This window comes from Phodopus roborovskii, unplaced genomic scaffold (assembly GCF_943737965.1).
Source record: "Phodopus roborovskii unplaced genomic scaffold, PHOROB, whole genome shotgun sequence".
Taxonomy (NCBI): Eukaryota; Metazoa; Chordata; class Mammalia; order Rodentia; family Cricetidae; genus Phodopus; species Phodopus roborovskii.
Genome location: NW_026126588.1, coordinates 11,703,265 through 11,729,411, shown reverse-complemented (window position 1 = coordinate 11,729,411; position 26,147 = coordinate 11,703,265). Strand labels below are relative to the sequence as shown.

Below are 26,147 nucleotides of genomic sequence, written 5' to 3'. Positions count from 1 at the left end.
ATTTTGAGTATTTAATATCGAAAGACTTGGCATATTTTATTTTGTCTTCTATATCTTTGAAAGTTAAAAAGATTTTTTTAAAAGCCATATATCTATAAGTGCAACAATAAACATTGTTTTACAAAACTTCACTTGAGGTTGGGGGAAAATTTTTCAAAATGACATGTCATCTGGGGCTATGTCTAACTGAAGAATTAAGTGACTATTCAGGGGTGCTAGTAAATGCTAACACAGAAGTTGGGTCCTGCGGCTCCAATGTGTGCTCAGTGATGTAATTTCCTCCTATAAGGATGCTCTCTCCAACCGTATTTTCTGAAAATACTCTTTCCATATCACATACAAATCCCTCTTCAACATTTTGTACCAGAACATCTTAGACATTTCTAAGCTGCTGCTGTCACCATATCAACAAGAATGACTTCTTTGTCCACAGCCAGTCATCTACACAGCTCGGGAAATGCTGAGGACAGCTGGCAGACTCATTTTTCCTTCTGTGATCACTGAGTCTTCCCACCTAAAATAAGAAAGAAGTCCTTAAAAGAAAACAAGAGCAGATTGTTGTGTCATTTAAATGCAAAACTAAATAAATAAAGTTTTGGGTACTCCAGGACAAAACTGTAATTCTTTTCTCCTCTCCATGTCCTGTCCTTGAAAAATAATTCCCATTGTTCCACATTGATTTTAAATGTGCTAATGAAATGTTATGGATTCCTGAAAGACCTAAGGCATGGTGGGATACAAAGACACCATCTTAGGCAGACAGCCTGACTATGTTCAGAGCTTCATGGAGGCCCTGGACCCAGACAGGATTCTGTGGGTAGAAGAAGCTTTTCTCTTCATTCATGAGGCATCTCTCTTCTGATTTTTCTCGACAGGGTGACTCTGGGCTGCCAGGATTTCCAGGGTCTGTTGGCCCTAAAGGACAGAAAGGAGAACCTGTAAGTATTTTATCTTTGAGGGCAGGGAGAAAGAAAAAAAAAAATAGATGAAGAATTAAAAGTATTTTCCCAGCTCCAATTCCATGACATTTCAATTCTAACACTGTGAACAGCATTGTAGATCAGAGTCTTAAGCAGGTACACACCATGCCAGGCACCAAACCTTCTATATATTAACTCCCTTAACTCGTATAAAAAGGCCCTTGAGGTAGCCCATTCCATACATAGGCTGGTTCTAGAACCCAAGCTTTCAAACCATGAAGTTGCCTAGATAGGACCAAACACCATACCTAAAATGAAAAAAATCAATCAATATATCAAGACTGGTACAAATTTATCTTAAAAATTGAAAATGCTTCTCCCTCTGCTCAAACAATTGCTCTCAGTACACCTCTGAAATTATTTTCCCTTCTGATTCTTATTTTCTTTTTTGTGAGATCAAAGTAACTTCACAAGCCACCTTCCAATATTGCTGCAGCTCGTTTCTTTGGAAACTTTTCTTTGGGTGGGGAAAAAAAAAGAAAATAGGAAAGAAAAACCCTATCACATCATCATGTATATTCAAATAGAACCAATGAAGAGAATGCAAAAGCCTAGTTACCAAAAAAAAAAAAAAAAAGATACTGTGTGTGTGTGTGTGTGTGTGTGTGTGCGCACGTGCGTGCGTGCGTGTGTGTGTGTGTCTGTGTGCGCACGCACGTGTGTGCCTGCACGCGTCTGTTCAGTAATCCTGTTCCTGTGCCTCCCCGGCCCCAGGATGGTAAGCATGCATTGCCATTGCTCTGCTTTGACATGAGTTCTGTAAAACACATGTCTTCATTCTTGTGAAAAAGTCGGGGATAGCATATGGCTTGTCTTTTTTGTCATGTGCAGCACACTTTGTTAAATTGCTTCACCCATGTCCCAGTGTGAGTTAGGGATATAGGTTGATGGGCAGGAGGAACGGAGAAGTCACTAAAATACCTTCGTGACAAAGGGAAGAGATAAGAAAAGCACTCAGTGCTTCCCAGCCGAGCTCCACCTCTGCTCAGCTTCAATTAGACATCTTCATTGTCCTAATCATTGTTTCTGGCAGCTGTGAAATCACCATCGCCTCCATGGACCCTGGTTACTGACCTTCTGGTCACTTATCCTCAGTGTCCCCCCGTCCAGGCCTCCCTAACAGCCTTTTTCAGTGTCCTCCGGCTGAGGCTTTCAAAGGGTCTGGGGACTGTCATGTGACCCTTCCCACAGCTCACCACTCCTGTGCAACCACTCTGAGCATCTCAGAAGCTCTCCCAGGGCTCTCCACTGTCTGCCTACCCAGTAATTCCCAGCTCAATTTAGGTTCCTAGGTGGACCATGGAAGATCTGACCAGTAAGACAAGAAGCAGAAAAAAAAATATTCTATTAGCAACAGCTGTGCACTGTGAACATGCGCATGGACTCAACACCTGGGAATTCTAGTTCAGGGGTTCAGTGTGGAGCCCTGAAGCCTATGTTTCCCACAAGCGACACTAATGATTTGCTCCAGCATCACTGAGGGCTGGTTCGATGCATGGTTCCTGGGGGTAAGGGGCCTTTGTCCTCTTAAGGGTTCCCTCTGGCTTTCCCTCCTGCCTTCAAATGTTCATGGAAGCCCAGCTGCCCAGTGGACCGGTCTTAGCCCTGTTCTTTTTGTTCAGTAGAAATGAAATTCTTGGCCTGGAAAGACGGCTCAGAGGATCTAAGCACTGGCTGCTCTTTCCAAGGACCGGGGTTCAGTTCCCAGAGCTCATATAGTGGGTCACAACCAACTGTAACTATAGTTCCAAGGGATCTGGTAATGCATTGTGACCACCGTGGGCACTAGGCACACAGATGATGCACAGACACCCATGCAGGCAAAATAACCATACTCATAAAATAAAAATAAAATATAAAAAAAACTTCTATCCTGGGCAGTCCACTCTTACCCCCTTGATGACTGCTTCCTCTGTACATTGTTGCTTGCTTTCTTGTCTTCCCATAAGTATTACATCATTAGGCAAAACAATTAGTTCTTTGTTGTTTCTTCAAGAGCAGGATCTATACTAGACTTGGCACAATAACCACGCAGCTCATGGAGAAGAGTAGTCACCATCTGAAGTAGAATTTTGAACCACTGTCTTGAACAGCAACATCAAAATGGCCACATTTGCCCACCCCCTACCCAGTTTTGGGTATTTAGAAAATGATGACATGTGTGATATATCAGAGCTATAAAATATGGATCTAGGTGGAATTTACGATTGTACAGATAAGGAAAGGGGGCTCTAAAACTTCAAATGGCTACCCCTAGGTAGGATTCGGGGGAGATGAGACTAAATTGCAAACCTGTGGTAGATCAGATTCCTACAAACTACATCAGGCAATGTAGACTTTGAACCAGGCCTGGAGGGGCAGGCCTGTTCTCCCAGCTGTTTTAGGGGGATAAGGCAGGAGGATCTCCAGTTGAAAGCTCTCCTAGGATACAGAGTGAGTTCAAGTCCTAACTGGGCAACTTAGTGAAAACTAATCTCAAAACTCCAAAATAAAATGAGAGTCCTGAGGATACACCTCCATGTTGAAGTCCTGGCCTGGATCAATCCCCAGCCAGTGGGGGGGATTCAGTGTAGATTTCAAGCTTGCGGTGACCCTCACAAGAGTGACACAAGTTAAGTAGGAACAAGTAGAAGCAATGTAGCCCACCGTGCATGCCTAAACCTTAGTAGTTAAACACGTAAGCTAAGAATGAAAATGTGAAAAGCAAGACTATAAATATAAGGCCCTGATCTAACATGTAAAAATTAACCCATAATAAAAGATGGCATCGAGTTAGGTAGAAAACAGCTTGTGTGGTTACACCAAGTAACAGATATGTGTCTTTAGGCCAAGAAAAGTTAGCCCCGCTAAAGCTAGAGGGCATCTTGGTTCATTTGGAAGAGGTCATTGTTTGATGGCCACCACATGCAGTCAAGCTGATTCAAATCCTATGGCTTATCCTTGGGCACTTGCAAACTTCTCAGTCACCACTGAAGAGGAAGGGAGCCTGAAGAACTGTGGGCAACCCGTGCCTCAGGTTTTTCAACTTCATATAGCTATAATAACAGCAACTTCTCATGATATGTGGAGATTAACTATGGAGTGTGTGTCAGCAAGAAGAACATCAGGAGTGGAGGTGATCCTTCACATCTTCCTCTCCATGGGACCTCCATCCTAACCCCATTACCACCCACATCAGTTCCACCCATTTGTGCTATTGTTTACCCAGTAATTAACCCCTTCGAGCCATTTTGATTTGAGTACAACTGGCACTTCAAAGAGCATACTTGAAATATTGCCTCCGTCTGGTGTGTCTAAATACACAGCTAACCTAGGTGGGAAATTCAAGTGGACACCTACCATTTAACAGTCCCCGGTACCCATTTCCTGCCACTTGCAGATGAATGCATGCGTATTCATTTTCATTTCATAATAGGAAGCTTTAGCCTTGGGCAGCATTTCAATTTGGCTGCTGTTGGGAGCCTCTAAGTAGTATTTAAATGATTAACTCCATGCTCATTCGGGAATATGAAGGAATCTGTAAATTCCTTCTCACTTAACCCCTGCCAGAGTTGATTTCTAAATGTTTATAATTGATTCTGGTTTCTACCCATTTTCCTAGGGGGAACCGTTCACAAAAGGTGAAAAGGGAGATAGAGTAAGTAGATGCTTAGTGCTTTCTTGGGTATTCTATTTCATTGATTTCTCTCTCCAGTTTGTTGTTTGACACCTAATCGATTTGATAGAGTAAGTTTCCTGAAACTTGTATTTTCTTCTGCTGTTTCTTACTGTTATCTTTAATCCTTGTTAAATGCTACCTTGTGATAACACTTTAACTTTTGGTTTGGGTTATATGGGCTTTCTTTTGTATTTTTATTTTGGGGGGATGGTATGTGCATGCCATATTTTGTATGCATGCCTTTGCATGTATATGATGGACTGAAGACAACCTGTGTGAGCCTGCCCTCTCCTTCCACCATGTGGTCCCTGAGGACTGAACTCATGTATTCAGGATCAGCAGCAACTGCCTTAACTCTCTGAGCCATCTGGCCAGTCTTATTCTTCTTTTCTTTAGCCTACTGCTATCAGTGGTTAGGCCTCAATGTCATAAAAGTCATCAAGTAAGAATAACTGGACTACCAGGTAGTGGTGGTACACGCCTTTAATCCCAGCATCAGGAGGCAGAGGCAGGCAGAAAGAGCTCGAGGCCAAAGCCAGCCTGATCTACAGTGTGAGTTCCAGAACAGCCAAGGCAGAAATGCTGTCTTGGAGGAAAAAAAAAAAAAAAAAAACGGAAAAGAAAAAGAAAGGAGAATATCTAAAACACAAAACTAAAACATGCAATACGGGTTTTCAAAATTTTTGTTAAAGACACAAATTGGACTTTCAAGTGAGTCATGGAAAATAAGAAAATATTGTACTATGTTACATAATCTTTTTTTTTTTTATTTTCTGTTTCATTAAGTACCTAGGAGTGGAGTCACCAGCACACACACCTCTTTAAACTTAGCCTATTCCATCCTGCCTCTCGTCTGAGGTTGGCCATCATCTGGTAGTGAATGAGTCATTGTTAACGTGCCATGATGTCTTAGTTGGGGTGCACTATTTCTGTGAAGAGACAGCTCTTATAAAGAAAACATTTAATTGAGGGGATTGGCTCAGTCAATCATGGTAGAGAGCTCCGCAGCATACAGGCAGATGTGGTGCTGGAGCTGACAGTCCTGCATCTTGACTCAGAGGCAACTGGAAGTTCACTGACTGTCACACTGAGTGATGCATGAGAAAAACAACCTCAAAGCCTGCCCCCACAGTGACACACTGCCAACAGAAGGCATGGCCCAGATTAAAGGTGTGCCCTCTAGCCTCTAGGTCTGGATTAAAGGTATGTGTTATCCAGCCTCCTCCAACAAGACCACACTTCCTAGTAGAGCCATTCTCTATGAGTTTAAGGTTGAGTATCGCTTGATTGCATAGCTTCCATAATCTCCCCCTTTATTGTGTGCTAACTGATAGACTGTCAATTAGAGTATCAAGATGTCTAACCCCATCTGGATTCAGGAATAAATCATATGGCAACTATTTTATTCACAGGGAGAACCTGGCCTATTAGGACCACAGGGAATAAAGGTAATCTTCTGGAATTTTCCAATCACAGTTGCAATATTAGTGAGATGGTGAAAATAATAGTAACATTTAACTTTCCTTTCCTCTCATGCATTTAGGGAGAACCTGGAGATGTTGGTCCACCTGGTTTAACAGGAAGCCCAGGGCTAAAGGTATGCACTTCTTATATCAAGGTGTATAAGAAGTCACTATTGGGAAATAATGTGGGAATTATAGCCATCCTGTATTCAAAAAGGTGTGCCACTCATTTTCTTCACAGATGTTCTCAGAGATTTTATCTTGTTTCCATGGTGACCCACCACCACCACTGGCTGCATTATTACAAACATAGAAGCTAACAGCAGCTAGGCCTTTTGGTATACAATAGGATTTTAAATTTCTTTTTCAGAGCAAATTCACAAACAGCATCCATAAAAGCTTTAAGAGTAAACAATGCCAGTTAAATCAATGACCCTGTGCCACATTCTTAACAGGAAAAGAATTCGGGATCTGTTTCTACAATAAAATTATGCATCCCTGAGATACTTGAGTTTCCCAGAGAAAATTATACAGGGATGTCTCAATAAAAACCAACTGGGGGACAGGGGAGAGGGACTCTCAGGGAATTGCTCCCAGGCAATGCATCAGGTCAGTTACACAGGTTATCACCTGCTGAAAAACAGCAGACCCATTAAATGAAACATCTCAGAACTACCTTGCGAAGCTCAAAGCACATGCCAGTACTATACACAAAAGGCAGGATGCTAAAAAGCCAATCTCTCCCCTATAAAGGGGATGGTATTTCACCAACATTGAGATACAATCTATTTTAGTGCAAAGTTAAAGTATATATCATCTTCTGCTTTAGGGTAAACAAGGACCTGCAGGTGTCATGGGGCCAGGAGATGTCTTATGTACAGCATCTTCAGTGCTCTGAAATGAAACTGAAATTAGGACAGCAGTGAGCTGGATTATGCTATGCTTCCCAAAAACATGGGTTCACCACACCAACTGATTACTTCTGATGCGGGGAGGGGCTACTACTGGGAAGTCCTTTGGAGTGGAGCCAAAAAAAAAAAAAAAAAAAAAAAAAAAAAAAACCCAATCTTTGAAACTCAAGTTAACTGAATTGTCAGTAGCAATACTACTGTAGAATAGTGGAAACCATAAATATCCAAAGAAATGGAGAAAATTCCTGGCTACAGCTCTCAGTGACTCTCTGCCCAGGACTAGGGTTCTAGTTGAGCAGTCTTGAGATTTCTCCGCTTTCCACCATCGTAGGAGCCATCCATGACTTCTTTCCCTGATCTCATGGTCACTGCTTCAGCCTCCTGGGGGCTATTGGTTAGATCGTAGTGTGTTTGCTAATTTGAACCCAATCCATTGGGAAAGATTTACGTTTGTTTTTGGAGACAGAGTTTTCTGTGTAGCCTTGGCTGTCCTGGAACGCTCTTTGTCGACCAGTCTGGCCTTGAATTCCAAAATCCTCCTGCTTCTGCCTCCCAAATGCTGTGATTAAAGGTGTGCACCACCACCACCACCACTGGCCTAGAAAAAAAATTATTTTATTCTTCCTACAAGCCAATAATTGGACCACTTCAATGATACCCTCATGGAAAGACACCATAAGAGAGAGAAAATGTTGATAACATGAGATTAACTACAAAATATTCTAGTTAGACTGAACTGTCTAGGAACAAAGTAAATAAATATAAAATCAAAAGGAAAAGAGCCACTCTGGCTAAACATAATAAAACTATCTTGACCACTTAAGTTGGGTTGTGGAGCCATTAACCACCACCCTCCATCCTCCTCTTAGCAACTGTATGGGTGGAACATTTCAGTTCTTCTTCGTTTCCCATTATAGCTGCTGACTTCATTTGGGACAACAAGCTACGTATCTTCAAATAACATTTCTCCTTAGGCCAAAGTCAGCATTACTTTATAGATAGATGTTAAAACTCAGTCTTCTTGCAAAGGTAGGATGCTATTACATGAAGAGATGTCCTAACTGATCTTTTCCTTTAATTCTGTATTTTCTAGGGATTGCCAGGAGAACATGGTATCCCAGGGAAACAAGGCATTAAAGGAGAGAAGGTACAGTTTAGACTTGACTTTTGAATAGTAAGTAAGTAAATAGGAAGAAGAAACCAAGGATCCTATCATCATCAGAGAAATAAAAGATTTGCACGAGGCTTGAGCCTCCCAGGATCTGTCAGTGCAGGGGACAGACATTCATATACACTATGATACGGTGCCCCTGGTGTCACGCATCATTGCAGCCATGGGTATGGCAGAGAAACTCCAGATGACTAAATGAGCTAGCTTGGAAGTGAAGATGTTAGGGCTGAGGTCAAGCTATGAATTCTCAGAAGTCTCTCTGCCTGTTTGGATGTGTGTGAGGGTAGTATGTCAACACTGCATCATCCCCAGAAAATAAGGCGTTCAGATCATGAACTTCATGAACAGACATGCCCTTTGTGCCCGTATTAATGCAAAGTCTGTGTTTCTTTGCACTGCTAAATTTTATGTAACAGAACTCATTTCAGAACCTGAATGTGTTTAAAACAAGGGCAGTTCCTGGAGTGAGCTAGGCACTTGATAGGTCAGAGTACAATAGTGAACGTAACGATGAAGTTTGACTGGCTATGACAATATAAAGCAATGGAAACCACTGTCTCCCAACTTCTGGTCATGAACCTCAGCAGAGAAAGAAAGAAGCTCCTCTTGTTTTCCACAGGGAGATTCTGGCGGAAGGCTAGGCCCTCCTGGACTTCCAGGTCCAAAGGGTGATGCTGGGCCTCCAGGGAAAAGCCTGACAGGAAAACCAGTAAGTATCTAACTCCCTTTTACTAGGATTGTCTTGAGAGTTCAGTGGCTGCTAATTCTAGGTACCCAGTTTCAAGATACAAGTGTAATTTTAAGCACACACACACACACACACACACACACACACACACACACACACGTCATTTTATACCCTAGCTCAGAAAGCTAAAACAATTTGAATGTTCGATGCAACAGAAGATGCACACACCTGCAACATTTTAAAGATGATCTGAGATATTTCAAAGGCCGAGGCACCTTATGTTCTGATTCCTCAGGGATCTATGAATCTTTAAACACTGGTTCTGAGCCACAAGACTTCCTGGGATACCGCCTTAAACCAGATACTCAACATTTCCAGAGTTTGGGGATATAACCACAGACCATCTTTCATAGAAAGTGTATGTGATCCCTACTATTCAGGTCATAGGAAACTGTACCACCAGAAAACCCAAAAGTCAGTATGTAGTTGGAGGTTTTTCTCCAGCCTGCCAGTTCCCAAATAACCACTCAGATGCATCATATTGATTATAATTGTTTGGTCAATGGCTCAGGATTCTTACTGGCTAGCTCTACCTATAAATTAATCCATTTCTCTTATGCTATATTTTAACCATAAGGTCCGTGGCTTGTTATTCCACACCTTGCTTCCACACCAGCAGCGTTGCGATGTTTCCCTCATTCTGCCTTCTTCCTCTCCATAAATCTGTTTGGATTCCCATCTGGCTCTATTCTGCCTGGCCATTGGCCAAAACACTTCATTCCTTAATCAATAAAAACAACACATATTCACAGCATACAGAAGGACATCCCACATCACCAATATGTTCATTTGGATTTGCCCATTTCCCCCCCATCCTCTTCCTACCTTTTATAGCAATTATTAATGGTGATAATTCTGAAGGATAGACGTTTAATTTCGCAGATTAAAAACCTCTTATATTTTGAACTAATTATACAAAATCTATAACCTTCTAAAATTTTCTCTCTATTCTTAATAAGAGTCTTACTCAAGTAAAATAAAGGCCAGTGAATCATGTTTTTGAATTATGACTTCTATTTTTTTAATTATTTAGAAAAAGACATGAGGCCATCTTACATTTTTTTTTCCTTTTAGGGATTAGATGGAAATCCTGGAGCGCCTGGTCCACGTGGACCAAAGGTATATAGATTTCATCGCTAATTTTTAAAGGAGTTAATAATTAAGAAAATGTAACTGAAAAGTGCATCCATCTCGAGCCTCATACTAACAGAAGCCCTTGCTTTCACAGGGTGAAAGGGGATTGCCGGGTATCCATGGCTCCCCAGGGGACACAGGCCCACCAGGGGTAGGAATTCCTGGCAAGACAGTAAGTAATATTCAGTCAAGTTATTGAACCTCAGTTGGTTATACTTTCGTCTCCACTCTTACCAATGCAGTGCTCAGAGTCTTACATAAAGCAATAGGAAGAGAGAAAGAACGAGAAGAGATACAAACAGGGAAGGAATCATCCCTGTTTAGACACTACTTAACCATGAAGACACTGCCAGAAAACTCTTAGAGTGGTCATACATTTTCAGCAGTTTAGCAGTATACAAAATAAGCATTAAAAAGTAGCAGCCTCACTATATAGTATTTAAAAAAAACTTAACAAGAAATATCAGGGGGAAAATCTCATTCAATTACCTGGGGCATGGGCGGGGGGGGGGGCAGGGAGGCAACCTAAAAATACAACTGACTCAGGAATTCAGAAACATGTTCAATGAAAACTTGAAGGTTCTGGAGCAGACACTAGGGATTGGAGACATCACTTAGGCTCATACACTGACAGAATTGATGCAACGAGAATGCCTGTATTACCAAAAGCACACAGTGTAATCTCCACCAAGATCCCCATGATGTTCCTCACAGAACTGGAAAAAGCAACACTAAGATGTATATGGAGGCCCAAGACTCTAAAGACCAAAAGCGATCCTAAGCAGGAAGAGCAGTAAAAGAGCAGTTCTACATAGGGGATTTTATACATCCCATAAAGGAAAAGGAAATCATGACATTTGCAGAAAACAAAAATAGATTCAACTTGAAATCATTCTATTAAGTGAAATAAGCCAGACTCGAGAGAGACGAATAGTCCATGTGGAGGGGTGTGTGTGTGTGTGTGTGTGTGTGTGTGTGTGTGTGTGTGTGTGTGTGTGAGAGAGAGAGAGAGAGAGAGAGAGAGAGAGAGAGAGAGAGAGAGAGACATAAGTAGTAATGGAACCATGGGAAGAGAAGAAAAAGGGGAGTAATGAAATACATCTGACAGGAAAGCAGAAGGTGCCTTTGTGGTGGGGGTGGAGAGACCACCAGGAAGAGAACAGACCAGAAGAGTACACTGGGGGAGGGGAATCCATAAGAGCAATGTGTGTATGAAAATGCCATAATGGAAACCACTACTTCAGACACCGCCTTTCAAAGTCGGTAAAACATTATACCAATAACTCATGAAAGAGGTAACAAGTTTATAGGGAAAAAAAATACCACGTGGGAACACAATGAAAAGGCAACAAAAAGCTTGATACTAGCAATGTCGCGAATATTTTTAAATAAGATGGAGAACCCAGCAAATGCTGGTGCCAGCTGCTCAAAAGGGGGGGGGGAAAGGATTTTGAAAATTGGGTCTCATTCTGTAGTCCTAGCTGGCCTCAAGCTGCTCCAGAACTCACAGAGCTCTGCCGTCTGAGGGCTAAAACTGAAGGCATGTGCCCCCACAAATTCAGTGCCACAAAGATATGCACGATCAGAGTGGACGTCATTGGGTGGCTAACTTCAACCTCACTTGAGCTCTTCCAAACCACAGCATCCCAGAAGTAGAAAAGAACCTCTGTAGTGTTAGTTAGCCATCTACTCCCGCCACTGAACACTGGAGCCTGCTGTTTCTTAAGAGGAAAATGAGAAACTGGATGGTCTACACTGGGACTCTACGTCTACCTTGAGGCGTGGCTCTTAGCTTCGTGTCTCTGCGGCACTCCTAACTGTGCAAGAGGCTTGCGTCTCCGACTCTTTTGCTTGTTCTTGGGGCTGTTTTCCTCCTGCTGGGTCACCCTGTCCAGCCTGGATATGCGGGATTGCACCTTGTCTTCTTGATCTTGTTTCCTCCTGTCTGGTTGTTGTGTCCTGGAGGCCTGCTCTTTTCTGAAATGGAACGGAGAGCAGAGTCTGAGGGAGAGAGAGATGAAGAGATGATGGGAGGCAAGGGGAAACTGTAGTCGGAATGTATTTTATGAGGGAAGAGTCCACTTTCAATAATAAACAAATAAATAAATGTAATAAACAAATGGATAAGAGGAAAACGAGTCAACCAAGAAATGAAACGAGGCCCCAGCCTCTGAGCCCCACGGGCAGTTGGCTTCTGATGTGACAGGATTTGAACCTGTGAGTGTGGAGCCGCAGGGTGGAGTGAAGGAAATACCCCAGTGTGTGGGCAGTCTTGTTCTTCTAGCCTTGAATGGCTGGTTCCTTAAACACTGCTTTAGGTCATGGCAAGCTCTCTAGAAACCATGTGCAGGGCTTGTAGGGCATTTAGACTGTGTAAGAGTCAAACCCTGTCTTTCTGCTAAGTAAACTACAGGGCATTTATGAATAGCCCTGGTAGAATTTGGATAATTCTCTCTCTCTCTCTTTTTACCCAGGGCTTCCAAGGACCAGCAGGAGAGCCAGGTATTCAGGTAAGTGAGGTCACTAAGTTACTCACAAAATAAGTTTAGTTTTCTTGACTGCCAGTGATTACTCAAAAGACTGTCCTACAGAACATTTTTTTTCTTCGTCATTTTTCTAGGGTCCTCGAGGTCTGCCCGGATTGCCAGGAACTCCAGGGATCCCAGGGAATGATGTAAGGACCTTTCCCCCACTCACACCCATGTCCACTGTAATCAGTAACTTGCAGAAGTTTGAATAAGTGGCTTCTGTTTTTAGGGAGCTCCAGGGAGAGATGGAAAGCCAGGCCTTCCAGGCCCCCCAGGTGACCCGGTATGTAGACAGGCTTTGCCTGATTTATGTATCTTTAATGCACCCAGTAGCCAAACAGCCTACCAAGCAAATTTTGCTGTCCAAACTAATTACAGTGTTCGGAGACTGCTTGGTGATTTTGTTTATCCCCATTATTTTGTAGAGGGGGGAAAAATTCAAGCTGGGTCAGCATTATTGTGCATGTGTGATGAATACTTATTTCCTAAGGGTATAATTCAGCTGTACAATTTTGCCCTGGGCTGAGCCTTAGCATTTAATGTCTTTGTTCCATGGAAAATTGAGATAAAACAGATAGCCACGATTTCTAGTCTTTCTAATGCTAGTGAGTAAATGAACTTCATTTTTCTAAATGGAAGTTTACAGGTAAGTTATCTCCAGTGTGGTGCATAGCTATTGACTGAGTACCTTGGAACAGACGAGGTGATTAAATTATGAAAATCGGGTTGAAAAATCTCAAGAAATGCATTTAGATGCTAACCGTGTGTTGCAGAGTTTTATTTCAGGTTAAACCTTGCTATGAGTGACAGTAAATCTTTTTAAATAGCCTCAGCTCCAACACTTATATTTTTGAGAGGCCATATGGCACATGGCATTGTATTGAGAGTTTTGTATAATAAAATCTAAATCTGGTCCCTCGCTGGGTCTTCACAGATCCACTCACCTCCCACACTGTGTGCCTTTGACAGCCTTTAGAGGCTGCTTGCAGTAGCCTTGTCCAGCCCTTCTTTAGCTCCATCACTGAACTGTGTGCCCCTCATCTCACATCCTGTCAACTGTCACTTGGGCTTACACAGTGTTCCTCTGAAAGGAAATTTTAAGACCCGTGGCCCAAACACAGCCCACATTCCCCAGGTGTCTGTCTTACCCCTCACTGAAGTGTCTTTAGGACTTCTGAAAGCTGATTTTTTTTTAAGGCAGACTCACCATGCAGTCTTCATATTTCTCAGCAGCCTGAAAATGTGCTTGGTAAAGGAGTGACTTCCTTCTTTAACAAATGATTAAATGAAGCATTATATTACTTAAAACCAACAACACATGGAAAGCAGAACAAGGTTGCCTTGTGTTGAAACTACAAAACACAGGTGTATGATCAAAACAGCGATGTAAATGTGTTTGCATGATCTTGGTGAAGGAATAGTGAATACTTAATATTCTGGTTCTATCAGTACTGTGTGTAAGCTTCATGCTTACACACAATGCTAAGCGAGTGAGTCTGATGGTGAGACTCACCACCCCCAAATTTCAATTGGCATGGCACTTTAAGAAAAAAACGCACACATCAGCATCTATGTTCATGTTGCATCAGGCTCGTGTACATGTGAATTTCCATGGATTTGAGTTTCTCTCTTTTAACTACAGATTGCACTTCCTCTCTTGGGAGACATTGGCGCCTTGCTGAAGGTATTCTTTTGCTATTACATGTTGGTGTGTCGAAAAGGTTGAAGAGAAATGTTCTACCAAAGACAATTAACTAACTGCTCAGCCCAAACAATTCAAATTCTAGTGTTAGAAAACATTTAATACTGAAAAGTACATGCCTTCTTATATCTTGTATAATACTAATTTTCCCACTCCTTCTTTCGGGGTCATACACTGTGAACAGGGAGAGAGGGGAGAGCAGTATTGAGATGAGATACAGGAAGGGGTGGTCATGGCTACCTTTCGTAGGTCCCACCTCTTCTGAAGCAATAGCTTTCTCTTCCTTTTCCTTCCCCCACCCTGCCTCACTACCCTGAAGCCTGTCTGCCACCCTGTCAGCTCTGGTCAGGCTCCAGATCAATTATCAGTGCCACTAGCTTACAGATTGAGTTTCTATATCACGGAGTTTTGCAACGTGAGCCATAAAATTCCAAAGCCAACAAGCCGCCCTAACATCTGTTACCCTATTAAACAAAAATTATCTCTACCGGTTAGCTGTTCCATAAAGTACCTTGGGCTACACACGGTGGCACACGCCCGTAATTCCCTCCTTCAGGAGGCTGGAACAGGAGTACAACAAGTTTAAACCCAGTTTTACTTTACAGAAGCACACGCCATACTAACACCACACACACACACACACACACACACACACACACACACACACACACACACACATACACTATGGCTACCATTTTTCTTAAATACTATGTTTTATCAGTAAAAGTGAGGCCTCTGGTAGTGGGTAAGGCTATGCATATGTAGTGTCCATGCAGTCTAGTAAGAACGGTGGCCCTAAATGGAAATGTAGCCCTTCATTTCACTCTTAACATTTCCTGTCTTTGGATGAACACACATACACATCACTCACACCACTTCTCTTGTACAACTGGTGTTTGTTCTAAGATGTGCCTAACGACTTACATGTAAACATGGAATACAGCATGGAGTCCATCAAAAGACATGGCCTATATTCACATAAAAAACACTTTAGGGATTTTTTTTTTTAGGAACTCGAAATAGTAGAGTCTTCTTATAACACAGAATATTGGAGAGTTTCAGAGAGCTCTCATATTGAGTTATAATTCTATGTCAGTCAGTGCAACCTTACTTATTTCTTTCCCATTTAGTCTTTACCAAAATGTTCTGAGCTCAGGCTGGAGTGCCATCCTCTGTCATCGAAGATACTTGCAGTCCCAAATAGCTAAGTAATTTGCCCAGACACGTAGCTAATAAGTGTGAGGTTGATCCAGGAATACGTGTCCTCAGGTTTTAAGCCCCGGATTCTTTGTTAACAGCAATAATGTTAGAAACGACAAGATTGTAGGAATTAGCTATTTGAATTCTTGAAGGATGAGAAACTTGTATACTTAACCAGAACTAAATGTTCTGACAGAATATAGGATGGCTCACAGCACAGACAACACACTGAGTGAACTCTGCTAAGAGGAGGAACAAGCTCTCAGGAGCCTCAGGGGATAGAGGAACTGACTGTATTGCCAGGGCAGCCTCCTCCAACACATCACGCTACTCTTCCAGTACCAGAATCATCTCAGTAAGGTCCTGAGTCACAAAGGGGCGGACTGGTGGGATGCAGACTGGAAACCTTGTCAGGTGACGCCAACAAGCCTTATTTAACAGATGAAGGGGGAAACAAGTAGCCCCCACCCAAACCCAAAATTCAAGAATTTGGTTTGGAGATTGACCTGTGGAAGTAAGTAAATAACATAACGTTAACTCCCGGCCCTGGAAGCCAGCACACTATCTCAATCTCCAAGTCTTGATCTTCTTACAAGCTGTCAGCTGCTTTCTGTTCTCTAAGATATCTTGAGGCAGAGCATTGAGAGGACCTGGCATAATGCTAAAAACCAAACCATTCCTCCCAACCCTTCTAGATTAATCTGTGTGCCAGGTTCTCTTAGAATCAGACTGTGCATTGGCTAATGATTAATGCATTTTAATCATTTCCATAGAAATAATATTGAGTCATTTTCTTCAAGAGCTATATTAAAATCAGTTTCCATTGCTTTATGTAACTGAAGAAAATGAGACCATTATCAAATGAATCTAAGAAGTTTCTGTTGAGTTAAAACAATTATCATTTTTTAAATTTTTCTTATTCTTTTCCTATTTTACTAAATATGAATTCCACTAAAATCATCAGTGGAATCTATCTGAAAATGTTTCTGAAATCATTAAATCATTATTCAAGGGTTTTGCTCAATACTGATAAAACATATATATACATAATTCATCTTTTTCACACATTTTGAAATATAGAAACTTTCTTGATTCTCTTTAGCCCCACCTTCCTCTTCCTTGCATGGTGGTTCTGTGATTTTATGTGTGTTGACTCATAACGAAAAATATTGGTTATGAATAATTTTACTCTTTCTTGCCAACTTTCCATCAATACCAAGTCTCCATTCCTTTTTCTGTTCGATTCTTCCAATTACTGGAAACAATGAAAAGTAGGAGTTTCTTTTGTCCTACTCTGTCAGTGGTCCCTCCATCAGTGGTCCTTAGTCTTTCCTAGTCATATTTTTATTCCAACTTTTTTTTTTAAATAAGCTTTTCATAGACAGTTTTTCCTAGCCATGTAATAAGACTTTGGTTTGTCTTAGGAGCATAGACACTTGGGTCAGGGCCACTGTGATCTCCTGAAGGTTGTAAAGTCGATGGAACAGTGATACAACTGATGTCTCCCATCTACTCTTAGATTTGACCCTGGGTCAAGTCCAAGGACCTTAAGTTCCTGTTCTTCCCAAGGAAACCTCCGTGGCAATCATTAGCAGACCCTGTGGTGTGTTCCCAAACTCATTCCACTTTCAAGTCAGAATTTTTTTCCTCCCTCTCTTTTTTTCTCATTGTAATTCCACACACTTGGACTATTAGTTTTGTGTACTCTTTAAACTTGCTCCTTAACCCAAACTTTAATATGGCTTCTCTTCCTAAATGTGCTAAACAGTTAAAACTCAGATTGTGTTCTCAAATTGTATTTCCCATCCCCACTATTTATTTGGGATTTTCCTTTGAAATGAAGGTGTGTTGTTGTTGTTGGTGGTGGTGGTGGTGGTGGTGTGTGTGTGTGTGTGTGTGTGTGTGTGTGTGTGTGTGTGTGTGTGTGGTGTTTTGTTTTTAGGGAGAAGTTCATCGGCACCATAAACAAAGATTACTGATTAGGCTTGTCAAGTGTTTACATCAAAAAGTCATCTTTCAGATTGGACAGATGAGCCTCTGAATTAAGAGCAGCCTCACAATTGCTCATTTGACAAGGGTTCAAAGAGATCAAACATCAGCTTCATAAACAGATTTTATGAACCTCTCAGTTAAGTTGTCTTTATACTTGCTAGAACTTCTGTGGCAACTGCCAAGCCCATGTCCCTGGGCTGAAAAGCAACAAAGGGGATGAAGGGGACACTGGGGAACCTGGAAAATACGATTCTGCAGCCAGGAAGGTGAGAGGTTTGTGGAATGCCTATGGGTCCTACGCCACACCTCCTGGGTGTCCTCTTGCAGCTGCGACTTCTCTGTCTTCCAGGGGGACATAGGGCCACGGGGTCCTCCAGGAGTCCCAGGCAGAGAGGGGCCAAAGGTAAGAAAACTCTGTCTCAGATTCTCAACTATATGAAAAGCAGAGAATCGTGTTTTTAAAATGCACCGCTCCTATGACACTTGCTTTGGCAATTGGGGCAAAGGGCATTTGCAGATGATGCCTGTCCAAATGATATGCCCCAAGTGTTCTGATCGGGGGAGTTTTTCCCCATTGTTCCAAACAATCCTGAAATGGTCCACTGTTATCTGAAGTTACTGTCTTTTTAGGGAAGCAAAGGAGAGCGAGGCTACCCTGGAGTGCATGGGGAGAAAGGCGATGAGGTAAGAGATTCTCTAATAAAACAGCCAGCTACTTTTTCTCTCTACATGATTCAATAAACAATAGACACTGAGTCCTCGCCAATATATGTTTGATACAAAGACCACTGAAAACCAAGAACAATTTGATGTTTTAAAAATAAACACATCTGGATAATTATAGATGCACATTTATCTCCGGTGGCCTAGATGTGGAGACACAAAATTAAGGCTAACAATTAATATGACAGTTATGAGGTTTCTGTTTGTAGGTAGTGATAATTGTCCCGGCACTTTCAAGAAAGAGAAGAAGAAGAGTGAACTCGCAAAAAGAAACCTCAGGGTAGCAAAGATGTGGAAGGAATATACAAATAAGCATAGAGATGAGAGCAGCTTCAGAGCCCAGTCAGGGGATAGTTCTGTACCATGATTGAACTTTAACAACCTTGGTTTCTCTATGTCTCTACTGAGCTTCCAAACGCTTGGGAGAAATAAACTGTGCAGATTGGTTTAGGTCAGCAGCTCGCCCACCTCAGGACCAGGCATGCAGCTTGAACCTGTTTTGGAGATAATGGTGTAATATTCTGTCTATAAGCCACAGTGATGCTTAGGATATCATTCTCGCCCTGCATAATTCACATTAACTCTTAGAAAAACCAATTAGGATGATGAATTGCTGTTAGTTTAAACAGTTTTGGTGCTAATAGTGCTTAATGAAAGTAAGAAAGCCATCTGGCATATATTAACCTTGATAGTAGTGAGGAAAATTATGACACTATAAAATAGATCTATTTTCCTGGTTAGAACTGTATTTCACATTACACATTATCATCATTTATTATTGTTTTTATTGATATTCATTGTGTTCTAGAAACCTTTAAGGTTGGCTTGGGATTGGTTTCCAAGTTAAAAATTAAAGAATAAGAAATACGGCATTTATTTTCATTTATAAATAAAACATCAAAGGCATTTTTGTTTTGAAAACAAGTAAGAATTAATGAGCTTTTGCTTCCTGGAGTTCCACAGAAGGTTTCAGTAAAGTATAAGCACAGTAATGGGCTTCAACAAGCAGGCAGGTTTTAACTGCCTAGACTCAAGAGGTGGGTTTAGAGGTAATTGAGAAGGTAATAAAAAAAAAAAAGATTGAGAAATAATTGCAATGTGGGCTTTTTATAAGTGGCGCTGTTAAACTCACTAGACGTTAAATTTTGTTGATTCTGAGAGGTATGTTTTTGTCCTGGTGAGCTGAACCCACAGTTACTGTGCCTCAATACTTTAGTGTGCTCTTCATAGGTGCACTCTGCATTCTCTTTGACAGGGATCACAGAAAATGCTGCAGAGGACTCATTAGACTTCAGGGGACACTCTTCGCTTGTTCTCCACATCACGAGCATAACATGAATAAACCTGGCCCAACATACCGAATTTTTTTTTTAACTAAATCGATTTTTATAGGTTGCACATACCAAGTTTCTCGATTAAATTCTAAGATTAATTTTCAATAACAAAATATTTGAATTGCAAAATCTATTTGTTCCCTATAGCACACTTTATCATAGAAACTGTTTCTTCCAGGGTCTTCAAGGAATTCCTGGCCTCTCTGGAGCTCCTGGCCCAGCTGGACCCCCTGTAAGTGTTTGATGAGACTATTCTCCTCATAGGCCACACCTGTAGGAATGATACAAGGTGCATTAATATTCCTGGTACCATCCGTGCTCCACATCTATCTCTCTGTAGATCAGCCATTGCTTAGAAGCATAGACACCTTCGGCACCTCCAGCTTTCATCTAAGATTAGCTAAGCCTGCTTAGTGTCCTGGAGCCTTCCCGTCAGAATTTTTGCCAAGCCAGAGAGCCTCCTCCTACTCTGTTGGAAATAGAAACTCGGTGGATACACAAGCCCATTCTCCCCTTAGTTACAAATTTTGATACTGACCTTGGAAGAGAGATTCAGATGCAACACAGGCTGAGAATTTTCCAAAGAAAAATAACAGGCCAAAGATTATCAGCTTTAATTTGTTTTATTCCTATATGTGAATGTTAAAAAATCTGTTTCGCTGCTCCTGCAACACAGCAATATGGCCTTTGGGTTATCTTGTTTCCTTAGAAGAGAATCTGTTATCACTTCCAACCTGCCAAACCCAATCTCTTATTTAGAGTTGAATTTTAAGCAACCCTAACATTCAATTGCCAGATAAAGGAAAGGACACACAATCGCACTTGAGTTTTAGACCAACAAATAATGTCTGTGTAAACTGGTCCCAAACAATGCATTTTCTTTGCTAAATTAACCCCACTCCGTCGATGTCCTAACTCCTATGTCCTTTCCTCCTCTTGAAGCTTCTATGCCAGGAAATTATTTCTATCCCTCAAATGAAAGTGTGATCATTCCTTTCATTCCTTAGTGTTTTGAATCATGAGTTTACCATAATTAAAAGGCAATCACTTATGCTTGCACCTCAGTATGCCCAACAAACCTGTACAGTATTACCTAAAATTATGAAAGAGAACTGTAAAAGAAACCACAAGAATAACTGCTAATTCCATTCTCGAAGAAGAATTAAACTTATTTTTTTGTTTTCCTTTCTACAATGACGATCACATAACTCAAAATGCACACTGTTAATTCTGCCCAGTCTCGGTGTATTTAAGATGTTGATCACTACCAAAATTATACCTCGTTTAGGAAGACATTATGTTATGTAAATTTCCATTTAAACTGCAAGACTAAATTCTTCAGTGTATCAAAAGGTTCCAATTAAGGTCATTGAATGAGGTTGGCCAAGATGAAAATCCCACAGACAGGCGTTTTACCCTTCCAAGGGCTTATCAGGAGAATACAGGTGCTGTATCAGCCTGAAGAAATAAAAGCTTGTAGAACTGATTTAATTAGGATCAAATGACCTTCGAAATGGCTACGTTTTAGCAACTGACTCCCAACACCTTTTTGACCACTGACTAGTTGGTTCTATAACAAACTTGTCTATCCATTTTACAGGGCTTAACAGGAAGAACTGGACACCCTGGTCCCACTGGAGCAAAAGGTGACAAGGTACAGAGGAAAATGGGGCTGGGGTTGGCGGTAAGGTGGGGCTGTTACCTGAGACCCATGCAGTCAAGAACAGCCTACAAGAGCACATGGTATCAGGAAGTGGCTATTCATTGAAGTGTACTTGGAAAGATGCTGGTCTAAACGTGGGTTTCCATACAGGAGGTGTGTTCCTAGAGGAAAGTACGATGAGAGAGAACACTGGGGTAGGATGCAGAAATCAAAACGGGGTTCAGAGGCTGGGACATCGGTCCATGTGGAAGGGTGACTGACTAGCCCAAGTCTCCTCAAGAGATATAGCATAAGTCGGGTTATAATATATCAGAGAGTTCCAGCTATGGCTGAGTCTTGATCTCTTTGGGCTCTTATAACAAAATATCATCAAGTGTCTCTACACAGCATCTCTCACAGTCTCAGAAGCTGGAAAGTACCCAGCCACAGTGCTGGTGGTTTTGGCAGCTGGTGGGGCCCATTTTCTTGTTCACAGAGGACATGTTCTAAATGAGTCCCTGTATAGTTCAACTGTAACTCAGCAGCTTCCTTGGGCTTCTTTAGAAGGGCACTGATCCCATTCATGAAAGTTCCACCTGGTGACCCAACTGTCTCCCAAGGGGCCCATCTAATTCATCACCTTATGAACAGGATGCCCAAACATTCTGAATAAGCTCTCTGGCTCCAGCTGCCTTACTGACTATAACAACAATGAACAATAACCAAAGGGTTTTTGAGACAATCTGGACATGCTGTCCCTAGAAGGCAGTAGTGGGAATTCACTAAAAACATTCTCCCTGGGAAGAAGAATGTATTGGTTACTTCAGTTGCTCTTTCAAATCATCTGAGGAAACATCCAAAAGTAGGAAGGGTTTGTTCTGACTTACAGTTCAAGGCTGCAGCTCATCATGGTGGCCAGGTCACAGAAAGAGGAGAGATGAGGTCACACAGCATCTGCAGGCAGGCGCAGAGAGGTCAAAGCTGGTGCTCTATGCTTATTCAGTTGGCACTCAAGCCCATGTGATAATGATGTCCACATTCAGTGTGGGTCTTCCCCAGCTCTGCTAGACATTTCTGGAAGAGTCTTCACGACACACCCAGAGATGTGTTTCCACGGTGATTCTAAGTCCCATCAACTCTCAGTGAAGAGTAACTACCATAGCTCACAGCTGGATGTAAGTGCTGTGTTTGGGTGGGAAGGACCAACAGCCCAGGAACAGCAGGCTGCTGTGGTCTAAGATCAAAATTGGCATTACAATGGCAGTCCAGGCATAGCCTGACAAATGGTGAAATAGTTAAAACTATTTAGATTAAGGTAGTAAGGATGAAGGAGCCACAAAGGCTGCTTAGGTCTCCCACACACACTAGCCAGAATGCCAGCTCCCAGAGCAAAACGGAGCATGGCGGTGTCAAGGGGCAAAATATCCCCACAACACTTACATGAAACAGTGTACTTGTTCTGGAGAGCCACAGCACATTTTTATCCTGTGAATATCTCAGACCCTTTCTCCGTTCCACCAGCCTTTTTTTTTTTTTTTTTTTTTTTTCTTCTTCTTCTTCTTCTCTGTTTTCTATGATAATTATTTGGTCCTAGCCTGGCCTTTGAAGTTAATGGGAATTCCACACTGAAATGAGCTTGAGGGCACAAAAGAGCATATGACTTCTAACTGTGCCAGGAGGAGAAAACAAGTGTTCTCGATAGGCACATACTGTTTGTTGACAAACGAGAACTGTGATGTAACACTCTAACGGACATCGCCCACAGTTAGCAGAACAGAAGGCATCTCAGGGAGACAGCGGCCATCAAAGCAGTTTAAGGAAGACACAACAGGCTAACTAAGTGTACATGTTCTCAGGCTGTGTGTTTCGTGAGAAACTTTACAGTTTATTCACGTTGATAACTATATAGTTTGTGGTGTTTTCCTTTGTTACCAGAAAGCAGATGAGTGTTGAAATGAAATCTTCGGCCAAATTCTGGGAAAGGACCAACAACCCTCAAAATTCCTAGACATTCGTATGTTAATTAGCCATGTGTTGTCACTGTCCCGGCAAACATGACATAGAACATTTCATGAAAGTACCACTTACAAGCAATGCACAGTTATAGAAAAATTGGCAAGAAGCCAAGGGGCTGCAGCGATTGCTTACTGCAAACTGGCAAGCATTCTGTGCTTTGTAAAAGTCATTTTTCCAAGTTTCAGTTCAAAAATCACAGAATAGTTATTGTTCCACAGTAAGCAATTATTGTCGTCCCCCTTTGTTTTTGATTTGTGTCTCCTACAAGGTTATTTAAATTATAGCAGTAAGCTAAATTAATAGACCATCTCCCTTAAACAGTGTCATGCCAAAGTCGCTTCCACTCAGTAAGACACATCTCATCTGGTTGTAGAGTTTGGTATGGACCAACAGCTATGGCACAGGTTGTGATTTGATACTTTGGTTAAATTTACTAGAATGTTCTCTCTGGTTCTAGAAAGTGGAAGGTGGTGGCGGTTGAAGGCAAGAGTGAAGGCGTCCAGAGAGCCAGTCTCAGAGCCTGAAATCTTCTCATGAACTCTTTCCTATCCCATTTACACCTAGAAGGAGAAAATTCCCTACTGTGTTCAAAGCCCAGAACAGGTCACCTAGCTTGTCGATCCCTAGTGTCCTTCCCCTAGAGTTCACCCAGTGAGAATCCAGCCACAAGAGAGGTATTCCCTTTCTTGGAGTGGGCAGATGTTATTTTACTGAGCAAGCTGGGCAGAATAAGAGCGCCAAGGCTGAGGCAATATGACAGACCATGGTGATTTTAGAAGGCGGCTCTTTGGACAACCTGGTTCACACATGTGGAGTGGGAACAGCCAAGGCATTTATTTGGGCCTGTGTATCTCCTGCAGGGCAGCGAGGGACCCCCTGGGAAACCTGGACCTCCTGGGCCTCCTGTGAGTTGTTTGAAGTATATGCTTTAACTCTGTGTCCTTATGGCTCATAAGGCAGATCGCTTAGGTGCTAGCAAAGTTACGTCTTGAGTTTCTTCTGTGTGTGCGAACGTGTGTGTGTGTGTGTGTGTGTGTGTGTGTGTGCGTGTGCGTGTGCGTGTGCGTGTGCGTGTGCGTGTGCGTGTGTGTGTGTGTGTGTGTGTGTGTGTGTGTGTGTGTGTGTGAACAACAGACAATGAAGTATTAGGTAAACCTAACTTGTCTCTATTTCAGCTAAGCTACAATGTATAGTGTTCAGATTTGTTTGTATACGATGAATTCCCCTTGCATGAAATCAGGATGCACGGCTGTGTGCTGGCCTCACTCCTAGACTCCTACTTCCTACAAAGGACAGAGAATCATTTGACTATCATATACCTTCGCAGAAAATAAAAGGCCTTTAAAAGGAGATCCTTTCTTAGCCATGCAATTTGGACTTTCAAAGATGCTGTGTGTGTTCGCCGCATGAGTGATGTCTGAGACGTGAGGACATTCTCCTCCTATGGCACGCAGTGAGAAAAATGCAAAGGTCCCTGGATGTTTGCCCTCATGGTCTACACAGGCTTGCATTCTTTCTGGGAAGCAAGAGGGCCTCTCTCTGTGGCAAGTCTGCCCTCATGTGGGGCCATGGCCGAATAGCAACAAAGATGAGGTCCATGTCCATTATTTCCCACATTGCTTCTCAGGAATTTAGAAGCCAAGCTTAGCAGGGAGAGGCAGGGCCTTGAGGTAGCTTTCTGAAAGCTAAAGCGCATGCATGTTAGGAGTCTGTGCACAGGTGCATGCCTTGCACACAACCCAGCTGCTTGGCTCTTTCTTTCCTTGAACATGTTCTTCAAACAGATTCTTCCTTCCTTCACAGAGAGGTAAGATAGAAAACTCATGGAATTCCAATTCTAAAATATGCTCCTCTCCTCAGCAGGGGGCAGGAAATACATACCAAGAGACCTGTGTTTTTAATATCACACTTAAGAAATCTTCCTCTTGTCTCTGGATTCTTCAAAAAATAATAATTCATTTTTTGAAGACATTATACATCTTTTCCAGGAAGCTTTCTTAAAGGTCTTTTCTGCATCCTCGGGGCATAGCATACTAAATATGGCCCATGCTCAGCTATTGTCAAATGAATGAAGAACCAATGAAAGAATAAACAGACAGAGCATCTTCCTCCATCACTGCTGGTTTGAAGATGCATGTCAACTGCGCTTGCTGGGAATAGCTGCTCCCACCATTATCCCCAGACAGTAATGAATCGACGGCTTTCTTTTGCTTTTGCATATGAGATATAAGAATAATGAAAACACGCACCTGGATATTTAATCGAATTTATCCTGTTTCCAAACTGAAAGTTTCGCGTGCGTTTCCCGCAAACGCTAAGGTGGATGGGAATTTTCAAACTGCATGACGAGATCTCTTTTCATGCAACATATTTGGGGGTAGAGGGAGGAAGCTTTCATTCCGAAGTTATTAAGGATGTTTTTGTAGAGCTATCCACACAGGATTATGAGTGAAGTTGTCCTCCAATTCACCTTCATTTCCTGTTTGGTTTGGAGAGACTAGGGAAACATCACTTTGCAATAGCCAAATTCTTCCCCATTCACATCTTCATCAGCCTCCCCGCACGGCTGCCCGCAGGTCAGCAGGCTGGAAACACGGTAAATTGGCAATTCAGAAACTGAATTTTAATGAGCAAATAATAGTTTTCCTCTGAATGCATTAGTGCCTCGTCTGCAGGCTTGAACACTATTCAAACCCAACTGGAAACATCCAGTGTGCTCCCGACGGTCCCTCTCCTTGCTTCCCCGTTTTGAAATATTGACACGCTATGGTATTTTGTTTATTGTGTTGATTTAAGTATAAAATAGAAAAACTTAGGTAAAATTAATATAGGAAGAATACCATTTGTCCCAATGACGGAAGTTCTTATTTCTCTCCTAAGGGTGTCCCACTCAATGAAGGAAACGGCATGAGCAGTTTATACAAAATCCAGGTATCTCCATGTCT

The 26,147-nt window shown here is 42.0% G+C and overlaps 1 protein-coding gene and 1 long non-coding RNA gene across 2 annotated transcripts in view; both read left to right on the top strand.

Annotated features, from left to right (window-relative positions):
- Window positions 1-866: 866 nt before the first annotated feature.
- LOC127236728 (uncharacterized) lies at window positions 867-6,236 on the top strand. The gene is made up of 4 exons (XR_007835788.1): window positions 867-938; window positions 4,582-4,617; window positions 6,051-6,086; window positions 6,182-6,236. It is a non-coding gene; the product is annotated as an uncharacterized LOC127236728 (long non-coding RNA).
- Window positions 6,237-6,701: 465 nt separating this feature from the next.
- Window positions 6,702-26,147, top strand: part of Col19a1 (collagen type XIX alpha 1 chain) — a 31,180-nt gene continuing 11,734 nt past the window's right edge. The window contains exons 1-16 of the mRNA XM_051204294.1: window positions 6,702-6,710; window positions 8,106-8,159; window positions 8,803-8,892; window positions 10,006-10,050; window positions 10,160-10,237; window positions 12,540-12,575; window positions 12,686-12,739; window positions 12,823-12,876; window positions 14,236-14,277; window positions 17,649-17,753; window positions 17,837-17,890; window positions 18,118-18,171; window positions 19,723-19,776; window positions 21,145-21,198; window positions 24,063-24,107; window positions 26,083-26,133. Coding sequence (XP_051060251.1) covers window positions 6,702-6,710; window positions 8,106-8,159; window positions 8,803-8,892; window positions 10,006-10,050; window positions 10,160-10,237; window positions 12,540-12,575; window positions 12,686-12,739; window positions 12,823-12,876; window positions 14,236-14,277; window positions 17,649-17,753; window positions 17,837-17,890; window positions 18,118-18,171; window positions 19,723-19,776; window positions 21,145-21,198; window positions 24,063-24,107; window positions 26,083-26,133 — 879 coding nt within the window. The remainder of the gene's footprint in view (window positions 6,711-8,105; window positions 8,160-8,802; window positions 8,893-10,005; window positions 10,051-10,159; window positions 10,238-12,539; window positions 12,576-12,685; window positions 12,740-12,822; window positions 12,877-14,235; window positions 14,278-17,648; window positions 17,754-17,836; window positions 17,891-18,117; window positions 18,172-19,722; window positions 19,777-21,144; window positions 21,199-24,062; window positions 24,108-26,082; window positions 26,134-26,147) is intronic.